Source organism: Rhinoderma darwinii, chromosome 13 (assembly GCF_050947455.1).
Source record: "Rhinoderma darwinii isolate aRhiDar2 chromosome 13, aRhiDar2.hap1, whole genome shotgun sequence".
Lineage (NCBI taxonomy): Eukaryota > Metazoa > Chordata > Amphibia > Anura > Rhinodermatidae > Rhinoderma > Rhinoderma darwinii.
Genome location: NC_134699.1, coordinates 45,975,937 through 45,996,654, shown reverse-complemented (window position 1 = coordinate 45,996,654; position 20,718 = coordinate 45,975,937). Strand labels below are relative to the sequence as shown.

General features: G+C 41.5%; 1 protein-coding gene across 3 annotated transcripts in view; it reads right to left on the bottom strand.

Moving 5' to 3' along the window:
- SEPTIN9 (septin 9) overlaps positions 1–20,718 on the bottom strand; it is a 251,192-nt gene that overhangs the window by 121,829 nt on the left and 108,645 nt on the right. Inside the window, exon 1 of one of the 3 annotated variants that reach the window (XM_075846601.1) lies at positions 8,555–8,883. The exons of the other annotated variants lie outside the window; for them this stretch is intronic. Coding sequence (XP_075702716.1) covers positions 8,555–8,609 — 55 coding nt within the window. The 5' untranslated portion in view covers positions 8,610–8,883. Of the gene's footprint in view, positions 1–8,554; positions 8,884–20,718 lie in introns of those variants that run through there. 3 annotated transcript variants of the gene reach the window in all.

The window sequence follows — 20,718 nt, the reverse complement described above, 5'->3', positions numbered from 1 at the left end:
TGCAACCTCCCTTTCGAGGCAGAATTCTTCTTTTTGTGCAGTATAAATAGGACAAAAAAGTTCATACTGCAATTTACCAACTTTCTAGTTGCTCATAATTTAGTGATAATCCCAGATTTTAAGTTTTTTTTCTTTATCAGGGACAAACAATTGATTGACCTTGAAACCTTGACCTTGAAAAGTTTAGCGAATTAGCTAAATATTTAAGTGAACATTAACCTTTAATGGATTTTGCCCTTTATTTAATGGAATTGCATTATCAATTTCCTTATACACATACCTCGTAAAAGGAATTGTTCCCCTTATAAGAAGGAAATATCCAATAACAAAGTTGCCCTGCAAATTTTTTACCAGAATACTGTCTGAAGAAAAGAATTGTACTTTACATGCCGGAAAATGTTATTGTACACTTGACTACATTTTATAATATATGATTTCCTTACTGGTTCAATTTGTTGTTTTTGTACCAACGCAAAAAAAAGAAATAATGTTTAGTAACTTTTATAAAAGGATGTTATTATGTGGACAGTAGCACATTTAGGAGAGGGTTAAAAGCATGTGTGAGTTTGTGAGATTGACACTTGTGAAGGTCATTTATGGTTATGGTTAAGGTCATGAGACAGAGACACTTAAAAGAGTTGCATCTATAAGATACTTATAAAGTGTTGAACTAGTGAGCGATAAGAGGTCCTACTCCTACCATACAGCTAGCACAACCAGAGTTTTGGGGACCACACAAACATTGACAGCATATCCTAGTGATTTGCCGATATTGAATATCCCCTATAACATGGCCATAGGTGTCTATTTTTGTGCCTCATACAACAATCCAGCTGAAAATTAGATATGAAATAGAAGATAAGTAGCAGTTTTGACTGTGAAAGTCTCACGTTTGCTATGACCTGACCTGATCTGTCTCTTCTTTATGATTAAATGTGACCTCTGCAGCACGACTGACCATGATACTTCTACCAGTTTATGGCCTCCTTTAATTCGACCTGTGTTCACTTTGGCATTTGGTAATGACTGGTTTCCCCATTAAAATTTTTTTTTCTCAATGCTACTTTAGAAGTAAAAACAGTTAAGACTGGCAGTAAACATCTTAGCACTCGTGTATAAAATCTGTTCTAACAAAAAGTGTTGGTATTGCCTTTAGTAACCAGACTCAAGGTTACTTTTTTTTTTAAGAACAGGCTTGGAAAGAAAGAAGTGATCTGATTGGTTGATGTGGACAGTACTGATCACATATTCACTGATCAGAATTAGGATCGTGCTAGCTTTCAGGTGGACAGGCCTCAAAGATCAGCTGTTTTCTTAGAGCACTGGTCTCCAACATATGGTTCTCCAGCTGTTGCAAAACTACAACTCCCAGTATGCCCTGACAGCTGGAGAGCCACAGGTCGGAGATCATTGTGATAGACGGTAATGTCGGATGGGTCAGGAAAGGAATTCCAGGATCTGTAACTTCCCTTCTGTCCAGTAAAGTGACTTAGCGGAATAAAATGCCATAAGCCCCAGGCTGTGTCCTGAAAACCTGGGTATAACTCCCTCTGCAAAATGAGGAAGACATTCCAGACACTATTGCACTGCACTACAATGTTCACCCTCCCAGGAGGTCATGTTAGTATAAGAGGGACATGCTATATTTCAACTTATGAAGCTGCAGAACACCATTACAAATAATACAAAGTCATACAGAAATGTTTAACTAAACACTGTAAATGATTTATTACAAGCGTGACACAAGTTTCAAAGAAGGAAAGCAATGCTCTAAGGCTAAGGAAGGATTAATTCAAAGGAGGTGTAGTCATGGGTGAGCATCCTGGCAGTGATGGCCAACAAAGAATGAAATGCCTGGGGTAAACATAGACTGGTCATGCTACATATTAAGGTAATAAAACAAGTTCTGTGTATTCTGTTAGCTCCTCCGATATATTCTACTGAGCTGAAGAAGAAGATGTATGAAATATTCCTGCCATATGACTAACAGTATAAACTCGCTTTTGCAAAAAAGCTGAAAAACACTTAAATTAAAATGTCATTACAGCATCCCTTGTTATAGTAGATTGAGTATGTAACTATATTTTAGAGAGTACGTTTAAAAAAAAAAAAAGAAAAGCTGGGCGACAACCAATGTGGCTGCCTTACACTAGCAGCAGGAATGGTCACCCAACTTTCTTAGCACAGAAGAACGGGCATCCCAGGATCAATGATTGTACTGAACCATTGTTCGATTTTACCAACAAGCCTTTGGCCTCATTCGGGCTGGTAGACGTCATTATACATTTTTGTTGGAGGATGGAATAACGTGGTAGAGTACGCTATTCCATCCTGAGGGATCCCGCTAAAAAATGTATTCCGCGAGGTATACGTTTTTTTTTAACATGGGATCCTATGTGTGACAGACAGATGCCACGTCCGTCAGAGGTATACGTTAGACCTATAGCTCAGGGAGCTTCCCCAGGTAGTGCTCTGGCCGGGAACTCTGGAAGTGGAGACAACACTAAAGACACTGTCCAAATTTGGAAAGTGACGTCAGGGGCTATTCCAGGGGTGGAATTCCTGGTCAGAGCGTTGCTGACACTTTGGCTTGGGATTCAGGCATCTCAAAGCCCCAAACATCACTGTCCATATATGGACAGTGACGTCAGGTGCTTCCTCAAGGAGCGGAATCTCCGGCCAGAGTATTGCCAATGCTCCGGCCGGTGATTCTGTCAATACAAAGCCCCTAACGTCCCTGTCCATATATGGGGGACTTCGTAGTCCATATATGGGCAGTGACGTCAGGGGCCTCCACGGGCACAGCGCTTCAAGTAGTGCTCTGCCTATGGAGTTCGGGTGACGTAAACCATTGTATGCATATATATGAGATAAGGATACGTTGCTAACTTTCGACAAAGGTATAAGTCGGGACACCTCCTGACATATACCTCCAATGGAAGGGTGAACACGCAGTGTGAATAAGGCCTTAGTGGTCTCCCTGTGGAGTTTTGACTTAAAGCATACCTTACTTTTCAGGGGACTTTTCAAAATAAGCTGTCATATGTGTGTACATGAGGAATAACACTATTTTTGGTCATTATATGACTTGTATGTGACAATATTTTGCAGTTTTCCCCCCTGCATGTCTAATTCTCAGTTATCTCAAAGGTAGTGTGAGGAGCCTAACGACTATAGACTGCACACATAGAAGAGGAGAATCCTGCTCTCCTATCTCTATCTATATCATAGATAGAGATATATCATATGATTGTCCTCCTCAGCTGCAGTCCTGGCACGGCAGGAGGCGATGTCTGGTCATTCTCCCGACGCTGCGGTGAGGGAACTGCAGGATGAAGTGACATCACAGCATGATCTCGCGAGATCACATTGTACTGTGAATAAAGCTGGGCATAAATGAAGAGATGTGTATGACGCTGAACGCCCGCTTGGTGAAATGAAAGAAATTCCCAGTTGGGCTTTTACAAAAAATTTACATAAATGTAAAAATGATCAGAACTTTGTCACTAATAAATGTTTAAAAAAACAAACAAAAAAAACAGTAGTTATCTACAACAAAGCGTTTATTAGATTAGGTAGGAGATAGAGAAGCATTAAACTGGTGACCGAGTCTCTTTAAGAGTTCCAAATGGAACACTGGTCTAGTTATAAAGTGATGAGGTTAGGAGGCATCTATCACTGCTTAGATGGGCGGATTTACAACTCAAGAGTTTGGAAAAGCTCGGTGACAACCCCTGTAGGAGCTGCAATGGTGTTAAAATGGTCGTTTGTAATTGGAAAAAAGCCAAGAAACAACGCTACTCTTGGGCTGTATCTGGAATTGCAGCTCATCCACATTCACTTGAATAGTAATGAACTGCAATCCCAGACACAACACATAGACAAGAATCGCATGGTTTCTGGGAAAAAACAGACCCCTATTTCTAATCCCGGACAACCTTTATAATATTTGTTCATGCACAGATTTTTCCGAAACTGATATAACCAAGAATTGCCTGAATATTATGTTTTCACCGCTTGACAAGAAAAAAAGAAGTTAAGCTCTGTTCCCACCTGCGTTATTTTGTTTCCATAAGCTTTCTGTTGCTCTATGATAAAAATAATTGTAAACCTTATGGACCCATTATAGGTCAATGACATACGTCAGGATCCATAAAGATCCATCCAGGGTTATCAACCATTCATGTACAGTCTGTATAAATAGGAGACTTTTTTGTGTGCCTGTAAAAAAATTCATGCTTTCGTAAGGTTGGAGGAGCTTATACAGATTATTGCTGCTAATGAGTTCACATCAGTATTCTAAACTTTAGACACATGTAACCTATAGTCTGAGTCACATGCAAGCTGTCCATGATTTGTAGATGAATTTTCCCGAAAAAATAAAATCCTGGTTGGCTATACTGGATCTATTGCAAATCTGTAATTTCCGTTATGTCACTTGGAAATGGAAGCCGTGACGACAGTGTGATCAGATTCTAAATATACAAGTGACTTTTTATTTTAACACACATCATGAACACAACTACTTTTTTTTTATAAAGAGCCCTGCAAAACGACTGTTACACCTATTGAAACAAGTGCGAGTATATTCACAAAGATTTCTAGCTTTTAATTAAAACGGTTATGGCATCATATCAAAGGCCTCTGAATAACCTGAATCGGGCACAGTAATGTATAATCCCACTCTTTTTTTTTTAGGGTAATTATTTACATATAAATTTAGACCCCACCGTGTAAAAATATATATATATATCCCAACCCTTTATACAGACCCCAGACCAGCTTTTATACAGACACCAGACCCCCTTATACAGACCCCATGGCAGAACCCCCTGTATTCAGACCGAAGACCAACACCCCCTGTATACAGACCCCAGAAAAGATCCCCTTTATACCAACCCCAGACCACACCTCCCTGCTTACAGACCCCAGACCAGACCTCCTCTGTTTACAGACCACAGATCGGACCCCAAAATACCCTTTTTTTTTTACAGACTTCAGACAAACATTCAGCTATTAACCTCTCCCCATTCCGGCACTTCCCTCCGCTACCAGGTGCCGCAGACAACGTCCAGGACATTGTCTGTGGCAGTGGCGGGAGCAGATGGAAGTGCAGGAACAGGGAGACGTGAGTATGTGGGGCTTTGCCATTTTTCCGTCAATTATGACATGTTACACTGCTTTAGGGATTCCATGATTAGGTTTTCTTCTTTAAGCTAGAGTTGAAACCCCCCTTCAAGAATGGCCATTTAGGTTTGGAGGACCTTTTCCGTCCATTGAAATTAATATTTCTCAGGCAATATCAGTTCATGGGGTTGTGGGGTGGTGTAGCTGACTACATGAAAGCAAGACAAAGCTTTTAAGTTCCTGTACTTGTGGCAAAGTACATAGATTCCATTTTGTCATTTCGGAGAGAAGTATGGAGGTGTATAGTGGTGAGGTTCTAGATGTTTGGATAGACTGGAGGAGGAAATTGCAAAGTATATGAAACAGTTTACAGATGCTGACACCAACACCAGAGATACATTACTATACACTGTAAAGTGATGATACCGGCGTTATGAAAAATGTGGTATCTCACTTCCAAAACAATATACCTGCAGAGCCATTTATTTGGTGGATTATTGTACAAAGCTCCAACCTGGATGTCTGATTTGTAGCCTCACCCCCAACAATTATTGGGACAGTCTTCTAATATACTTCCGGTACTTAAATATTCTGTTATAAGAACAGGACTGCTACGCTGCCATGCAGACCTGTGGGCGAAACGATAGTGCAGAGCTTGCAGTCATACCTGGGCCCTGATGTTGGCACTTCTGCCACATAAGAGGACAACAGAACTATAAATAAAACATAACAATTGTGGGGGCGGGGGGCTCTAGTATTTGGCCCGGGAGCTTCCAGTTACTCTCTCTGGTTGTAGGCCTAATAGCTGACAACTGATTGCAGTAATATGATGCTGGCAGTCTGTATTCTGTAGGAAAGGGACGTATGGTACTATTGAAAAGCTTCTGCCACTCTGCCAGTTCAGTCTTTATCAGATGCAGAGCATTTCATCGTGAAAGCATATCAGGAAGCCACTGTAAAAGCAATTTCCTACTAATCGAGGAAGAATGCAACAGTCCAATCATTGGAGGTACGACTTTAATTTTACTATACATCACTGGCAAAAAGAGTATGTCTGCATCTGCAGAAGATTTAGGTACTTTCACCCCTGATTCGTGTATAGCTGAAGAGTGTTCATCATAAAAATACTAGGGTTTCTGGTGACCGAACATGACACAAGGTGTGCCTTCCATTTATTTTTAAAAAATATTATACTTATGGAAATTATACTTATTTCTAACACACAAATTCTGTTCAGCCTTTGAAATAGATAATATATATAATTATAATTATTGTTTTTGTGCTCCAGCAGTGACAACTGCAGCTGCCCTGTGCCCACCCAGCCTACAGTGAGATGTCACACATGGGACAGTCATTTTTGGTTTTATGCTTTGGTCTAGAAGTGCGTGTGTGTTTTTGTCTAGATATTTTGACTAAATTGGTCATGGTAACATGGACTCAATAACTTGAGGGAAAAACACTGGATGGGGCAATTGTACCAAAAGGGTCTTCTTCCACATCCTCTAGAAGTGCAAACCAAGAGGGCCCTGGCATCTGCCTAGGTCTGTGCCAGGCCTGACCATGAAATACTCCTTAAACTATATGGATATTAATCCCACTATCCCCCATGTCACACTCACAGGGACCAGTAAGCTAAGATATTATGTGGTATAATGGTGGAATCCTTACATTGTCTGTGACATGGAGGGAACCATCTTTCCTTGTCTAAGAAAATAGTGACTCTGCAGGGTTAGAAAAAGGTTGAGTTCAGAGTTGATATTTTGTTAGCCAGGGAAAGAAAATGTCCGGTGACAACCTTGTTCCCTCCTTGTCAAAGGCAGGCGCATGGATTTGTAGAGCAGCCATCCAGTGTGAGAGCCCTACTAAAAACCCCGCCATACTGAATCTCAGCTTCCTGTAGCCTTGCGAGTGTGACATGAAAGGAATTGTGGTCTAATGCTGTCACATCTTGTAGGTTTTGAGTGGAGTTAGGCCGGATTCACACGAGCGTGTTCGGTCTGTGATATGCAGTCCGTATGTCGACAGTATTTCCCGGACCGAACACACTTCAGGGAGCCGGGCTCCTAGCATCATAGTTAAGTATGACGCTAGGCGACCCTGCCTCTCCGCGGAACTACTGTCACTATATCACAGACCGAACACGCTCGTGTAAACCATTCCTTAGGCCTCAAATTCAGGTGCTTTATACTATTTTGACATATTTATAAAACGAAGAACTCTAAATTTCAATTATATGAACTAGTAAAGCAGCCAAGAACATTTGTAGGTGGAGAAAGACATCCACACACATTGTCCATCATCTTAGTATCTAAATAAATGTAAATAGGAACAGCTGTATTATTGACAGTCAGATCCCAACCCTCCGATTCCGAACACCATGCAACATGTCATGGCAATTCCTGTAAGGAAGTAAAACCATCTGAATCAGCCAAATATGGAAATGGAGAAAAAACTCAAGTTGTTGCCCCACCTATCGGGCTTGTCACTTTTTGGAAGCCACATGCTCAGCTGCTGACCCCATACAACATACAGAAGGAAACATGAGAGGCTCAGGCTTTCTTTCAGCTGGGCTGAGATGTGACAAAATACCACTTGACTACTACAAAGGACCAGCAATATATTAGGATGAAGAAGGCCCCTCAGGGGAAAAAACCAAATCACAAGAAAAATCCTAGGGTGGCATCTGGAACATAACCCAAGGGATATAAGGGGACATAAGGCCATTGTTATTCTATAGGTGCTATGGAGGCTTGGTACAAGTGACTCTAATGGTATTGTAAAACTACGAATTTCAGGCTGGAGATTAAATTCTGAACTACAAGACTAATAGTGAACAAAGGCATATACGTGAATCGGCTATATCTGTCAGTGATTCAGTAATACTCTGCTGGAAGGCGGACTACTTGTCTCATTGATACAGTATCTATTTAGGCAATATACTGTATGTCATATTGTGCTGGAAATGTCATCCATAACATTAATTTCTCGCTCCTATCTGCGTTGTGCGTATTTTAGTCCTTGCATATACTGTAGATGTGTTGCAGTAAACTCTCTGTTCTATTCTGTCTCACCCTCAGTGTGACTCACCACTATTTTTTTCTGCTCTTTCTGAGTAATTTTCAGCCAGCTCTCCTTCACCCTCTATCCACCATGTCTCTCTCGCTCGCTCATTACCTGTCTCTGCTTACAGCCACTATTTCCTGTCCATACGTCTCATTTTGCATTTTTGAGATGTGTATCTAGAAACCATATCCCTTCTGCACAGCATTTGCTGTTAGTCTACATATATATCTATCCTTCCATCTTATGTTTTACATCACGCATCTTTATTCTCTCCCCTCACAAGCACACGTACAATTGTAAAAGAAAATTATACATTTGGAACACATTTAAAAAAAAAAAAAAGAGAATTCTGGTATTTACGTACCTTCAAAATCGGATATAATACCTTCCAGGTGCGCATTTACTGTAGGATCTGACATTTTTGGGATCGTCCACAATTCCAGAATCTGCCTGGATCCCAGCAGTGATGTATTTTCCCCCCTCTAAACAACAAATCCCAAATTTGGAAAAATGGGCTCACATCAGAGGCTGCTGCCAAGAAAGGGGGAAGGAGGAGAGGGAGGGGGGAAGGATTCTCCTGTTATGACTGCGATTCTAAACTTTTTCCCTTTAATGCGTGTGGGGTTTTGTCTCTCACTCTCTCCCTAACTTCAAGCGGAGGATAGAACACAGCCCCTAAAGGCTGATTTGAATCAATGGTGCAAAGGCAGCCCTCAACTCCACCCACATCACACACACACACACACACACACACACACACACACACACACACACACACACACACACACACACACACACACACACACACACACACACACACACACACACACACACTCACACAGGCACACACACACACACTCACACATTCCCTAGGCTTCCCAGCTGCACTGAGGTGGCTTGTGGCAACGGCCTGTAACCCTTTACAAGCCGCAAACTTCATATTTGATGGCTGATCCCTACGGTGACATTCTGGATGTCTTGTATTTAGACTGTGACGAAGAAGAACATCAATAATGTGTTTTCTTCTGAATGTGGTTGCATGTCCCCATGGGCACTTACAGATATAGCAAAGCTGCATTTGTCATTTAACTCTTCCGTATCATTTGTTGTGAACCCTGATCACTATCAGCTAAGGGAATGTAGTAGGTTTACCTGTAATACTATGTAGAACTGCAGACAACACACCATGTAGTTCCGCTACATTTCTATATGTCTCATGTGCCATGCCGCTGTATGATTTGTATTTTATATTAAGCTGCTGAATAAAAAGAAAATAGCAGTAATGTTCGTATGTGGATTAGACGGACGTTTATGTATTTATTATCACAAGGCTAGGCTACATTTTGTCACACCTCACGATTAGTTAATTTTCCCTCTGACATTTCCACTGCTGTCAATAATGTTTTTCCTAAATTCCATTTCCTTCCCTAATTCCTACAATTTGTAACATTCCCAGTATGTCTTTCAAAAGCGGGTGGTTCAGCAGTTGAGGGGTTACAGTGATGGCGTCACTATATCCTGAAGCTGGATTGATAGGCAGCAGGAACTCTCGAAATATCAAGCAAGAGGAAAGGCCAGCTGTCAACAGGAAGCCAACCACACACAGGGGGGTACCGGCTTTGACATATGTTCAGTGGGCCAGTTTTTGTGGGTAGTAAATGTGCCAGCCTCATATTGTGACAGTAGCCCAATTATTATGTAGCCCATGATCTCTTTGTCCATAGCATTCTTAGACCTCTCTACCAATGTTTGCTACTGTTTTTGTGCTTACGGTGGTGGATATCACATTGGCACACTTTCATAGGGAGGTAACTTATCAGCAGTGGGCAAGCCATTTGTTTAAAGTGCAAATGTATAAAAGTAAAGTCAGAGGGAAAGCTGCAAAAAATAAATAACTAAAATAAAATAAAATGAATCAATAAATAAATAAATAAAATGAATAATAAATAAAATGAATAAATAACTGTAGCAAATTGGAGAAAAGACTAATACTATGTTCACACTAAAGCCATGACATTGTAACGGATCCGTTTTCCATTGGATCTGAACTGACAAAAAGCGTTGCATACTTCTTGCCATTACGAAAACAGGTATCGCCCACAAAACACCTATTAGACATTTATGGCATATCTTGTTGGCATAACTGAACTTGCTTGTATTAATTTTTACTTAGTAAGACTCCATGCACACGACCTTAAAAAATCTCCGTAATTGCGGACCAGAATATAGTCCGCAATTGCGGACCAGAATATGGTCCGCAATTACGGACCTATTGGCCGCGGACACCTTTCCGTATTGCTATGGATAGGTGTCCGTAGAACCGTGCCGGGAATTATGGAGCATGTCCTACTTTTAGTTTTTTACGGGCCGTGCTACCATACTTCGTATGGGAGCACAGTACATAAATGTGGCCGTCGGCCATGCCCACAATCGCGGTCCTTGATTACGAGCACGGCCATGTGCATGAGGCCTTACTGAGCTATCAACATGGCAGAGCTACTTGCCGGTCGATGTAGTAGGTGTCGGTGCTAACTACTTGACAATAACTGGATGTAATATGTTTTTATACACACCCTTACAAATGCAAGTGTTCCAGTAAGAAGTTCACAGGGCAGCAGGAAATTCAGTTTTGTAGCCCTGTGAACCTTAAAGAGGCTCTGTCACCAGATTTTGCAACCCCTATCTGCTATTGCAGCAGATAGGCGCTGCAATGTAGATTACAGTAACGTTTTTATTTTAAAAAAACGAGCATTTTTGGCCAAGTTATGACCATTTTTGTAGTTATGCAAATGAGGCTTGCAAAAGTCCAAGTGGGTGTGTTTAAAAGTAAAAGTCCAAGTGGGCGTGTATTATGTGCGTACATCGGGGCATTTTTAATACTTTTACTAGCTGGGCGCTCTGACGAGAAGTATCATCCACTTCTCTTCAGAACGCCCAGCTTCGTCCAGATCACGCTGTGACGTCACTCACAGGTCCTGCATCGTGTCAGACGAGCGAGGACACATCGGCACCAGAGGCTACAGTTGATTCTGCAGCAGCATCAGCGTTTGCAGGTAAGTAGCTACATTGACTTACCTGCTAACGCCGATGCTGCTGCAGAATCAACTGAAGCCTCTGGTGCCGATGTGTCCTCGCTCGTCTGACACGATGCAGGACCTGTGAGTGACGTCACAGCGTGATCTGGCAGAAGCTGGGCGTTCTGAAGAGAAGTGGATGATACTTCTCGTCAGAGCGTCCAGCTAGTAAAAGTATTAAAAACGCCCCGATGTACGCACATAATACACGCCCACTTGGACTTTTACTTTTAAACACACCCACTTGGACTTTTGCAAGCCTCATTTGCATAACTACAAAAATGGTCATAACTTGGCCAAAAATGCTCGTTTTTTTAAAATAAAAACGTTACTGTAATCTACATTGCAGCGCCGATCTGCTGCAATAGCAGATAGGGGTTGCAAAATCTGGTGACAGAGCCTCTTTAACCCCTTAAAGACACGGACAATTTAATTATTTCATTTTTGTTCTCTCCTCACTGCCTTCCAAAAGCCATAACTTTTTTTTTCTTTTTTGTGTCAACAAAGCCGTATGAGGGCTTGTTTTTTTGCGGGACAAGTTGTAGTTTTTCATGAGGCCATTTAATCTACCATTAATGTACTAGGAAATGGTGAAAAAATTGTGATTGCACCATTTTTTGGGGTTCCGTTTTTACGGCATTTTTGGTGTGGTTAATAAAATTTGATGTTCACTTTATTTTCCGGTTTAATAGGATTATGGCGATACCAAATTTATATTTTTTGTATGTTTTACCACATTGGGGTATTTGCGACTTTTTGGTCACTTTTTATTTCATTTTTTGAGAGCTAAACTGACCATAAAATAGCAACTTGGGTGTTCTTTATTTTTTTTTACGGCGTTCACTGAGCGGTTAAAAAAGTTATATTATAATAGCTCAGACTTTTACAGACACAGCAATACCAGTTATGTTAACTTTTCATTTTATTAGCATTACTCTAGGGAAAAAATGTGAAAAGGGTTTTTCTTTAACTATTAATACACACATATATATATATATATATATATTTTGGTAGATTAACTTGAACCAGCGATCATTGGATGTCTTGCACTATATACTGCAATACTAATTTATTGATGTATATAGCGATTTTGACAGGATTCTTTCTATTAAGCCCTACCAGCCGTCCGTCCCCCCTTAAAGGGGTCTTTCAGTATTAGAAAATCATGGCTGCTTTCTTCCAAAAACTGTGCCACAGCTCTCTGTGTCTAGTATAGCAGTTTAGCTTCATTAAAGTAAATAAGGCTGTAATGCTATACACAGCCTGTGGACAGGCGTGGTGTTGTTTATTTTTTAAAGAAAGCAGCCATGTTGTTGTAATTCTGCACTTCCCCTTTAAGCTATAATTGGCACCTGAATTGCACTGCAGCTTTTCATACAGCACTCCTGCCTATCAGACACCCTGGAAAAAAAAACCCTGATTGGCTAATGTAATTTGATGCTAGTGGTGAAATATGTAATTTTTACTATTTTTCGCATGTCATGCAGTTGCATAAGTCTGCCATTGACTCCCATTATAAAAATACATATATTGCCCCATATGCATTTTATTGCAGGATACCCTTGTAAGCGACTATACAAAACGATGTATACCTGCCCAGCGTATGCCAAAATGACACTCTGCCCGGTCTATAGAAATCTATGGATACCTCCGCCGTATACATTGGGAGAGTGTACTGCCGGTGTAGCCACCATACATGGTGTGAACAGAGCCTTTGATTCGTTTATACAAAAATTATCTGATTTGAATGACAAATGCTGAAATTTACAATACATATAAAAATGTTTTCTCAAAATAACGTGATGCTTCCCAGTTGGTTCTAGAGGCTGTAGATTTCTTTTGGTGGTTGCAGTTACCTGTTTAGCTAATGTGGTAATTTTTATTTTTTTTGTCATATGCAAATTGTGCATCTGTTGGTTGTTGGTTTTATGTACGTTGAAACAGAAGAAAGTCTAAAAATATGACTAGTTTTGTAAACATGTCCGATAAACCTTGGAGCTTTACATGAATAGGATATTTAAAAGTTGGTTCAACTAATCTTTCTATTTATCTATACGTCTCTTCCCCTTTCCCGTAAAGACACAATGTGCGCTGCTTGACAGTCGAAAATAATTGCCACGGCAGCCTCTTTATTACATAAACCAACATTAACAATGCTTAACAAATAACTCTTTAAAAGGGGTTTTCCAGCCAATAAAAATTGATGGCCTATCCTCAGGATAGGCCATCAATTACTGATGGGTCAGGCTCCAACTTTTGGGACCCCCGCCGATCAGCTGTTTTGATGGGGCTGCAGCGCTCGTACGTGTGCTGCTTCCCCTTCAATTCTTCTTGCTCACTGTGAGTCGTCGACACGCATTTAGCGGTGATCACAGGTATTGCAGCCTTCTTCTCCCATTGAATAGTCCATCAATTTTTAATGGCTGGAAAACCCCTTTAACCCCTTGGTGCAACATAACGACACTGTACGTCATAATACAGGGGTTGAGCCCACTCCATACACTGCAGGTGTCAGTTGTGTATAACAGCTTATACCTCGCACTAACGGCCAGAGAAACTCTGATCCTAGCCGTTTAACCACTTAGATGCCATGGTCAATACCGACCGCGGCATCTAAGCCGCTTGAAAGAGTGGCGTACCCCTCCGACAGGCCATCGCCCCCGCCGCCCTTGAAGTGAACGCCAATGGTTGTCATGGCTTGTTTGCCATCTTTCTGCCCCTAATAAGCCCTGCCAGAGACAGCTCATCATCAGAACTCTCAACCCTCCTACAGCCACAAACAACGAACGTTATAATGTTCCAAATACTCTTGACCACACAAGCAAATCCTTCTTGGTTTCTGTTGTGAGCACAATAAATTGAAGAGGACTTAGAATGCCTTCCGTAGCTCCAGCCAATCTCCTGCAAAACACTAGCCCCCCCCCCCATCAGAAGGATGCGGCAAGCAAAATTCAGTTTACCCAGCAGCGATTGCAGGTGGTGCAAACGTATCTTCTTCACGCTAAACATCACCCGTACTGAGTTATTCAAATCAGCCAACTACTTATACGGCACACTGCACTCTATGGCAGTTGAGTTAGTCTCAATCCCCAGGAAACAGATCTCTACGGAAGGCCCTTCTATCTTATTTGACACTAATAGGATGCTAAATCGCAACACCACTTGCTCTACCGTTTACGTTAACACAGAGCAAGCCCTGATTGAGCAGGCATTACACATACAAAATGTTGTCCATGTAGTGCAGGACTTCTTCAATTCCAAAAAGACATTGAAACACTTAAAGTAGGTGCATGAAATGGAGCATCCCATTGGGAGGCATCAGTCCATATAAAACAGTCTGTCCCAAAAACAACCCTATTGGAAATTATTTAGGTGCGGATTTGATGTCCGCCTTAGCCATGGAGGCTCCATGAAGGCGTCGGCAATGCTCTGGCTGTGGAATCCACTCCTAGAGGGAGCCCCAATGGCACTATATACATGGAGAGGGGGGTTTAGCGCTATTTACAGGGTGTGTGGCACTATCTACAAGGAGGGGCTGTGTGGCTTTATTTACAAGGGGGTGTGACACTATCTACAAGGGAGGGTGTGTGGCAATATCTACAGAGGGGCTGTATGACACTATCTACAAGGGGTGTATGTGGCACGATCTACGAGGGGATGTGTTGCACTATCTACAAGGTGGGCTGTGTGGCACTATCTACATGGGGGCTGTGTGGCACTTTCTACAAGGGGTGCCGTGTGGCACTATCTACAAGGGGGGAGTGTCGCAGTATTTACTGGGTGGAGCTGTTTGGCACTATCTACAAGGAGAGACTGTTCATTATGTCACCATATAGTCTCATTAGCCTCAGTTATTTTATCTTATTTAGTCAGGCGGACTGACCTCTTTCATTTATTTTCCTTTACTGTATTGTTATGTTAACTACCTTATAGAACTATATTGCTTGTAAAATGTACAAATGTTTTTTTGCTTGAGTTACATAAAAAAAAGTGGAAAAAATAACTACACCTCATTGACTGGTAGAGAAAGCAAACATGGCGAGGGGGAAGGAGATGTCGGGAAAGAAGTTAGGTGGGGCAAATTAAATCTTTGCCCCGGGTGCAGGAGAACCTAGCTACGCTTTTGCCCACTGCCCACCCCATGAAATAACTGCGGAGGAGCATACGCGACAACCACCAGCCTCATTCAAAGGGAATATCTTTATGATCCCATCGCAATGAGGGCCGAACCACATTTTGATGATGGAACAGGTTGATGTACTGTTGCCACACTCTAAACTCGATAGACCTTGCGAATCCAGTCCATATAGCAAAACAGTATTGGCCTTTTCTCCAATCACACAGACCAAGCAATACCTCCTTTTCGCATCCTCCTACTCCATCATACTCTCCTCCGGCTTAACACGGTTAAACATTTTAAAAGAAAGAAGGAAAGAAGCGGCCCATCAAAATTCACATAAACCTCTTGATTGGCCGTATCATCTAAATAAATCACTTTGACTCCTATCTGTGCACTGGAACAATCCGCCTGCCCCACAGCACCTGCCCCTGAATGTGTGGAAGCCGGAAAAGCCTTGATACCAGTCGATTAATAAATGATCCTCTGTGGCAATAATTTTCGCATCTTCCACACTGTCCAAATCACTGGCTGCCTGTGAAGACTCTTCTGATGATGCTTACCCCTACTCATTCAGCCAAACCACACCATGCAACTCGGTGGCCTCCTTGAGTGACTCTATGAAGTCCCACTCGAGTCAACTGCTACAGCTTGCAGCTCCCTACTTTCAAACTTTTGATATGTCATAGAGAAGACCAGAAGTTTGGATTGGTGGTGGCCCGGGTGCTGAGACCCTCACAGTTGCTAAAATGAAGGTGCAGACGCGCTCAGCTGAACGCTTTACACCTTTGGCTGTGATCGGCGCTCCCTGTCAGGCTGAAGACGGCTTACATAGTATGTCTATGAGAGCCATCTTCATGCTGATGATGAGAGCTGATCACAGCCAAATGTGCAAAGCGCTATGACATATCAAAAGTTTGATGAAAGTGTAGTCACTCTTTATTTGTTCTCTTCCGAGACCCTCGCCATACGTTAAAAAAGATTACAGCATCTAAATTATATGCATTTCTATAATAAATAAGAAGCATAACAAGGGGTTTTTGAATAACAACATATTCATATTTATGCCTCAAATTTAAGTTTTAGGTCAACTCCATGGCATTCATCACTAGTAACCATCCCTGGTCTGTTAATGGAGTTTATATGAAAATTCACATTTGAAGATAATTTATATGTCCGGTGTGATGTAATGAGAAACATTATGATTGAGACAAAGGCTTCAAGAAGCCAAAGGATAACTGCAGATATATCTATTTGTTAGTGGCCATGTGTTTGTTGGATTAAATCTCTTCATGGTTTTGAGACTCAATTTAAGTGCTGTAATAAGTTTACATTTATTTTAAATGTTTACATCTTGATAAAAAAAACAACAATATCTGCTGCTAATTTGTAGTTTGTAGCCTGGTTACAGGGCTCGTGTAAGAACCAGGCAAGCCTGGGCAGATGTCAAGCCCACTGGGCTTGTGGAGCACATGGCAATCTGGGTAAACATGCTATACACCAAGTTAAACCAAGGTAAAGGCCCACTGAGACTCTGTTTGTTATGGACTCATATACACCCTGCCTCAGCATAACAGGCTGACTATTGTAGCATATTTCATAGCTCGATCCCTGTAATATAGACCGTAAAAGAGTATGGCAATTAGTCATGTTAGAAGAGTCACATCAGTCACTGTCTGGGAATTGGAACCAATACCAATGTCCAGAACAAAAGGGTTCTGTTGCTTATTTTCGATACCTAACTGCATATGTGTAACCACCTGTCACGTAAAATCTATGGTATCTATGAAAACCTGTGTTTCTAACAAACAGATTCCAGATTCCCACCAGTGTGACCCTTCTAACAAGTCTCATATGTCAGATATGTCTGTCTGGAATAGCCCTTACAGTGTTGAATTAAGGTACCTGAGACCCACCAGATAGGAGGACCCATTTTAAAACTGTACAAAACATATGCATGTCTTGTTATTATTAGGCCATGCCATCTGTGAATTTAAATTAGTGAAAAGAGACTTCAGCAGCAAGTGATCTACTGGAAAGCCGGCTTCGGAAGGGGTTGTCTTCTGCTGTATCTCATGGTATATATTGTGGCAGGGCTTCATTATTATGTAAGAACTTTAGCCCACTACAGGTGTTATGGAATTGCAAGTTGAGCAATTCCCCAAAGGTTGCTGGAGACTGCCGGGAGAAAGCGTGCAAATAAATCCGCAACCTCAAATCCGTCACAACTCTGACAGAGTCTAAGGCTTCTCTAAGGTCTTCGCCAGAGCCGACCGCAAGGCAGGATGATTTTTGCTGCATAGAACCCAGGTTATCTTAGCAGAGTTCAGTGTTGGATAAGAGGTGCAAAGCAGGGAAACCTGAACAGGAACCAGACAGCCAGAGGGTAAAGCAGAGGTCAGAACCAGCCGGGAGCAGATAATCAAAATCAGTAAACAAAGAGTTATCCAAATACATGCCAAGATCAATTTCCAAGAAGTCCAGAAATCAAAGGTATAGGGTGTAGGTGAGTAGCTTGATCAAAACACACGCAGACAGGAAATTCACAAGCAAAGAACAGGTGGAGGAAGTCAAGTATAAATACTAACCCTACACCTGATAGGCAGAAGGACAGAGAAAAGAGATAGGCTCAAAGAAAAAACAGAACCACCCAGAAGCTAGAACAGTAGTCATGGTGATCTTAAGGGAACAGGCGTTTTCCTAACAGGATTCTCTTTTCCTCTGGTGGGCCAATCCGAGCCTGTTTCTTTAATGTTCACCTCATATCCTACGCTAATAAATTATTGTACAATTAAATGTCCTATACAGTACAGTACAAGATCAACCCTTTATATACAGGACAATGGAACTAATAAACACCACAATCATCATCATGCTTTTCTTTAGATTCAAATCAATCCAGCCATAAGAGGAAACTGTCTCCAGTAAAATGACAAGTGATCCACAGATATAAGAAGACATTTTATAAGACAGATGCAAAATGTGAGATAACAAGAACCGTAGCTTGGAATGGACCAGACAGCAGGTTCCTCAAGCAATCTATATTTCTGCATCATTGTTTATCTCAGCTTTGTGATATGTATCATATGTGTTTCTATAGTCTACTTTTCTATCTAAATCTGCAAAATTCCTGGCAAAATTACACATCAAAGAAGCAGGTAATTTACATGGCTATTAATGATTGTGTAATTAAAAATATTAATTTTTACTTAATGAGGGTCTAAAATATGACTATTGAATTTCACACATAGTAAAATGAATAAAAGGAGAACTAAAGCTGGCCAAGAGATAAGATAGTGTCCAGCAAAATTTCACTAGGGGGTAATAATTTTCCAGGGAAACAAAAGATCTGATAAGAGAAATCCAACCTGTAACCATATGGATCTCAGGGGATTCTCTATGGTCCAATAAACAAAGGATCACACTAAACAATATCCCAATTAAAGGGTAATGGCATATTGCTAAATTCCAACTGCCGGGTCCCCCATCGATCCCGAGAATGCAGAGGCCGCAGAGCTGGTTTTTCTGATAAAGAGATGCAAAGCTCCTACTTAGACATAGTGTGAAATGAAAGAATTCCGACTGTCTAAAGCCACCACTAGAGGGAACTTAGGTACTTTCTGCATTCTGCGTTATGATTGAGTTCAATAGTGTTGCCCTATTGTTACCATCACTTTAAAGGGGTTGTCCCACTGCAACAACTTATCACCCATTCTATAGATAGTTGATAAGTGTTTGATCGCTGGCGGTCCCACCTCTGTGACACCCTCCGATTAAGAGAACGGGGGTCCCAAATCCCCTTACAAACGGAGCAGCAGGTCACGCATGCGCCCTGCCGCCTCTATTCATTTTCTATGGGACTGCTGGAGATAGCCGAGTACAGCGCTCGGCTATATCCGGCAGTCCCATAGAGAATGCATGGAGCAGCAGGGCACATGCGTGACCCGCGCCTCCATTCATAAGGGGATCTGAGACCCCCGTTCTCTTGATTGGTGGGGGTCTCAGCATTCAAACACTTATGACCTATTCTGTGGATAGGTTATAAGATATTATGGTGGGACAACCCCTATAACTTCCCTGAATGCTGAATACAACACATACTGATGCATAGTGAGCATTCTTTAAACCGCTAGCAATGCTATTTTTTGTTTGAGAATAAGGAACAAAAGAGAAAAGGGGAAAGCAGTCAAATCTATTTTCTGAGCACATTTTTTATTTTATTTGGGAAGTGATAAAAAAAAGACTTAGAATTCTATGTTATGCAAATTAATACACCTCTCTTTGATAAAATGAGCTGTTACTACTAACATGAACAGTACTTGGAGCTGCTTTGAAAAGGGAAAATGTCCACCATCTAGATGAAGGTATTTTGCGTGCATTACCACTTGGCCAAGCTCACAGACCCAGACAAATGGCCTAAATTGGTGCTGAAGAACATTATGCGATTAAGTAAAAATTCTTGAGTTGACTTCTATGGCAAAATTTTAGTTACATTTTTTTAAGCCATTTTTTGTAACATATGTTTTTTGGTGACAACTGATTACTGCTCCCATAGGGGTAGTTACTTAAAGAGAACCTTTCACTTGCCCATACATGTGCAGCGGAGTGCAGCATGTAAAGGGCAGGGCTGCACAAACCCTGGGGCACTTTACATTTTTTTCTACCCTCCTCCGTTATTTAGATATCGGTGTCGTTATATTTGGCGCCCGATATTTAAATAACCCCCTGAAATGTCAACGGGGCGTGTAATGGCAAGGGGGCGTGTAACATGGCTGTGATCCTGTCCAATCAACTACGGACAGTGCCACAGCAAGAGCTGGAGAGTGGAGAGCATGTGCGTGCGTGCGCACGCTCTCACTCTTCAGCTCTCGGCAGACAAGGACAAGACTGATGTCTCGCGAGAGATCACACAGGCTTGTACTTGTCTGCCGAACTGGCAAGGGGGCGTGTAATGGCAAGGGGCGTGTCACTACTGCGGATCTAAATAACGGAGGAGGGTAGAATTTTTTTTAACGTGCCCCAGGGTTTGTAAAGTCCTGCCCATTACACGCTGCACATGCATGGGCAGGTGATAGGTTCCCTTTAAAGAGGCTCTGTCACCAGTTCATCACTTCCCTATCTCCTACCTAATTTAATAGGCGCTTTAATGCTGAAAACGAATTTTTTTTTTGTCTAAAATTTTTTTTTATTATTTCCAAAGTTGTGTTCTTTTTTCCAGTTATGCTAATTTTCTCTTATTGCCCAACTGGGCGTTTTTTTTCCTTTCACCAAGTGGGCATTGTATAGAAAACTGTATGACGCTGAGCAATCAGCATCATACACTTCTCTTCAATCCAG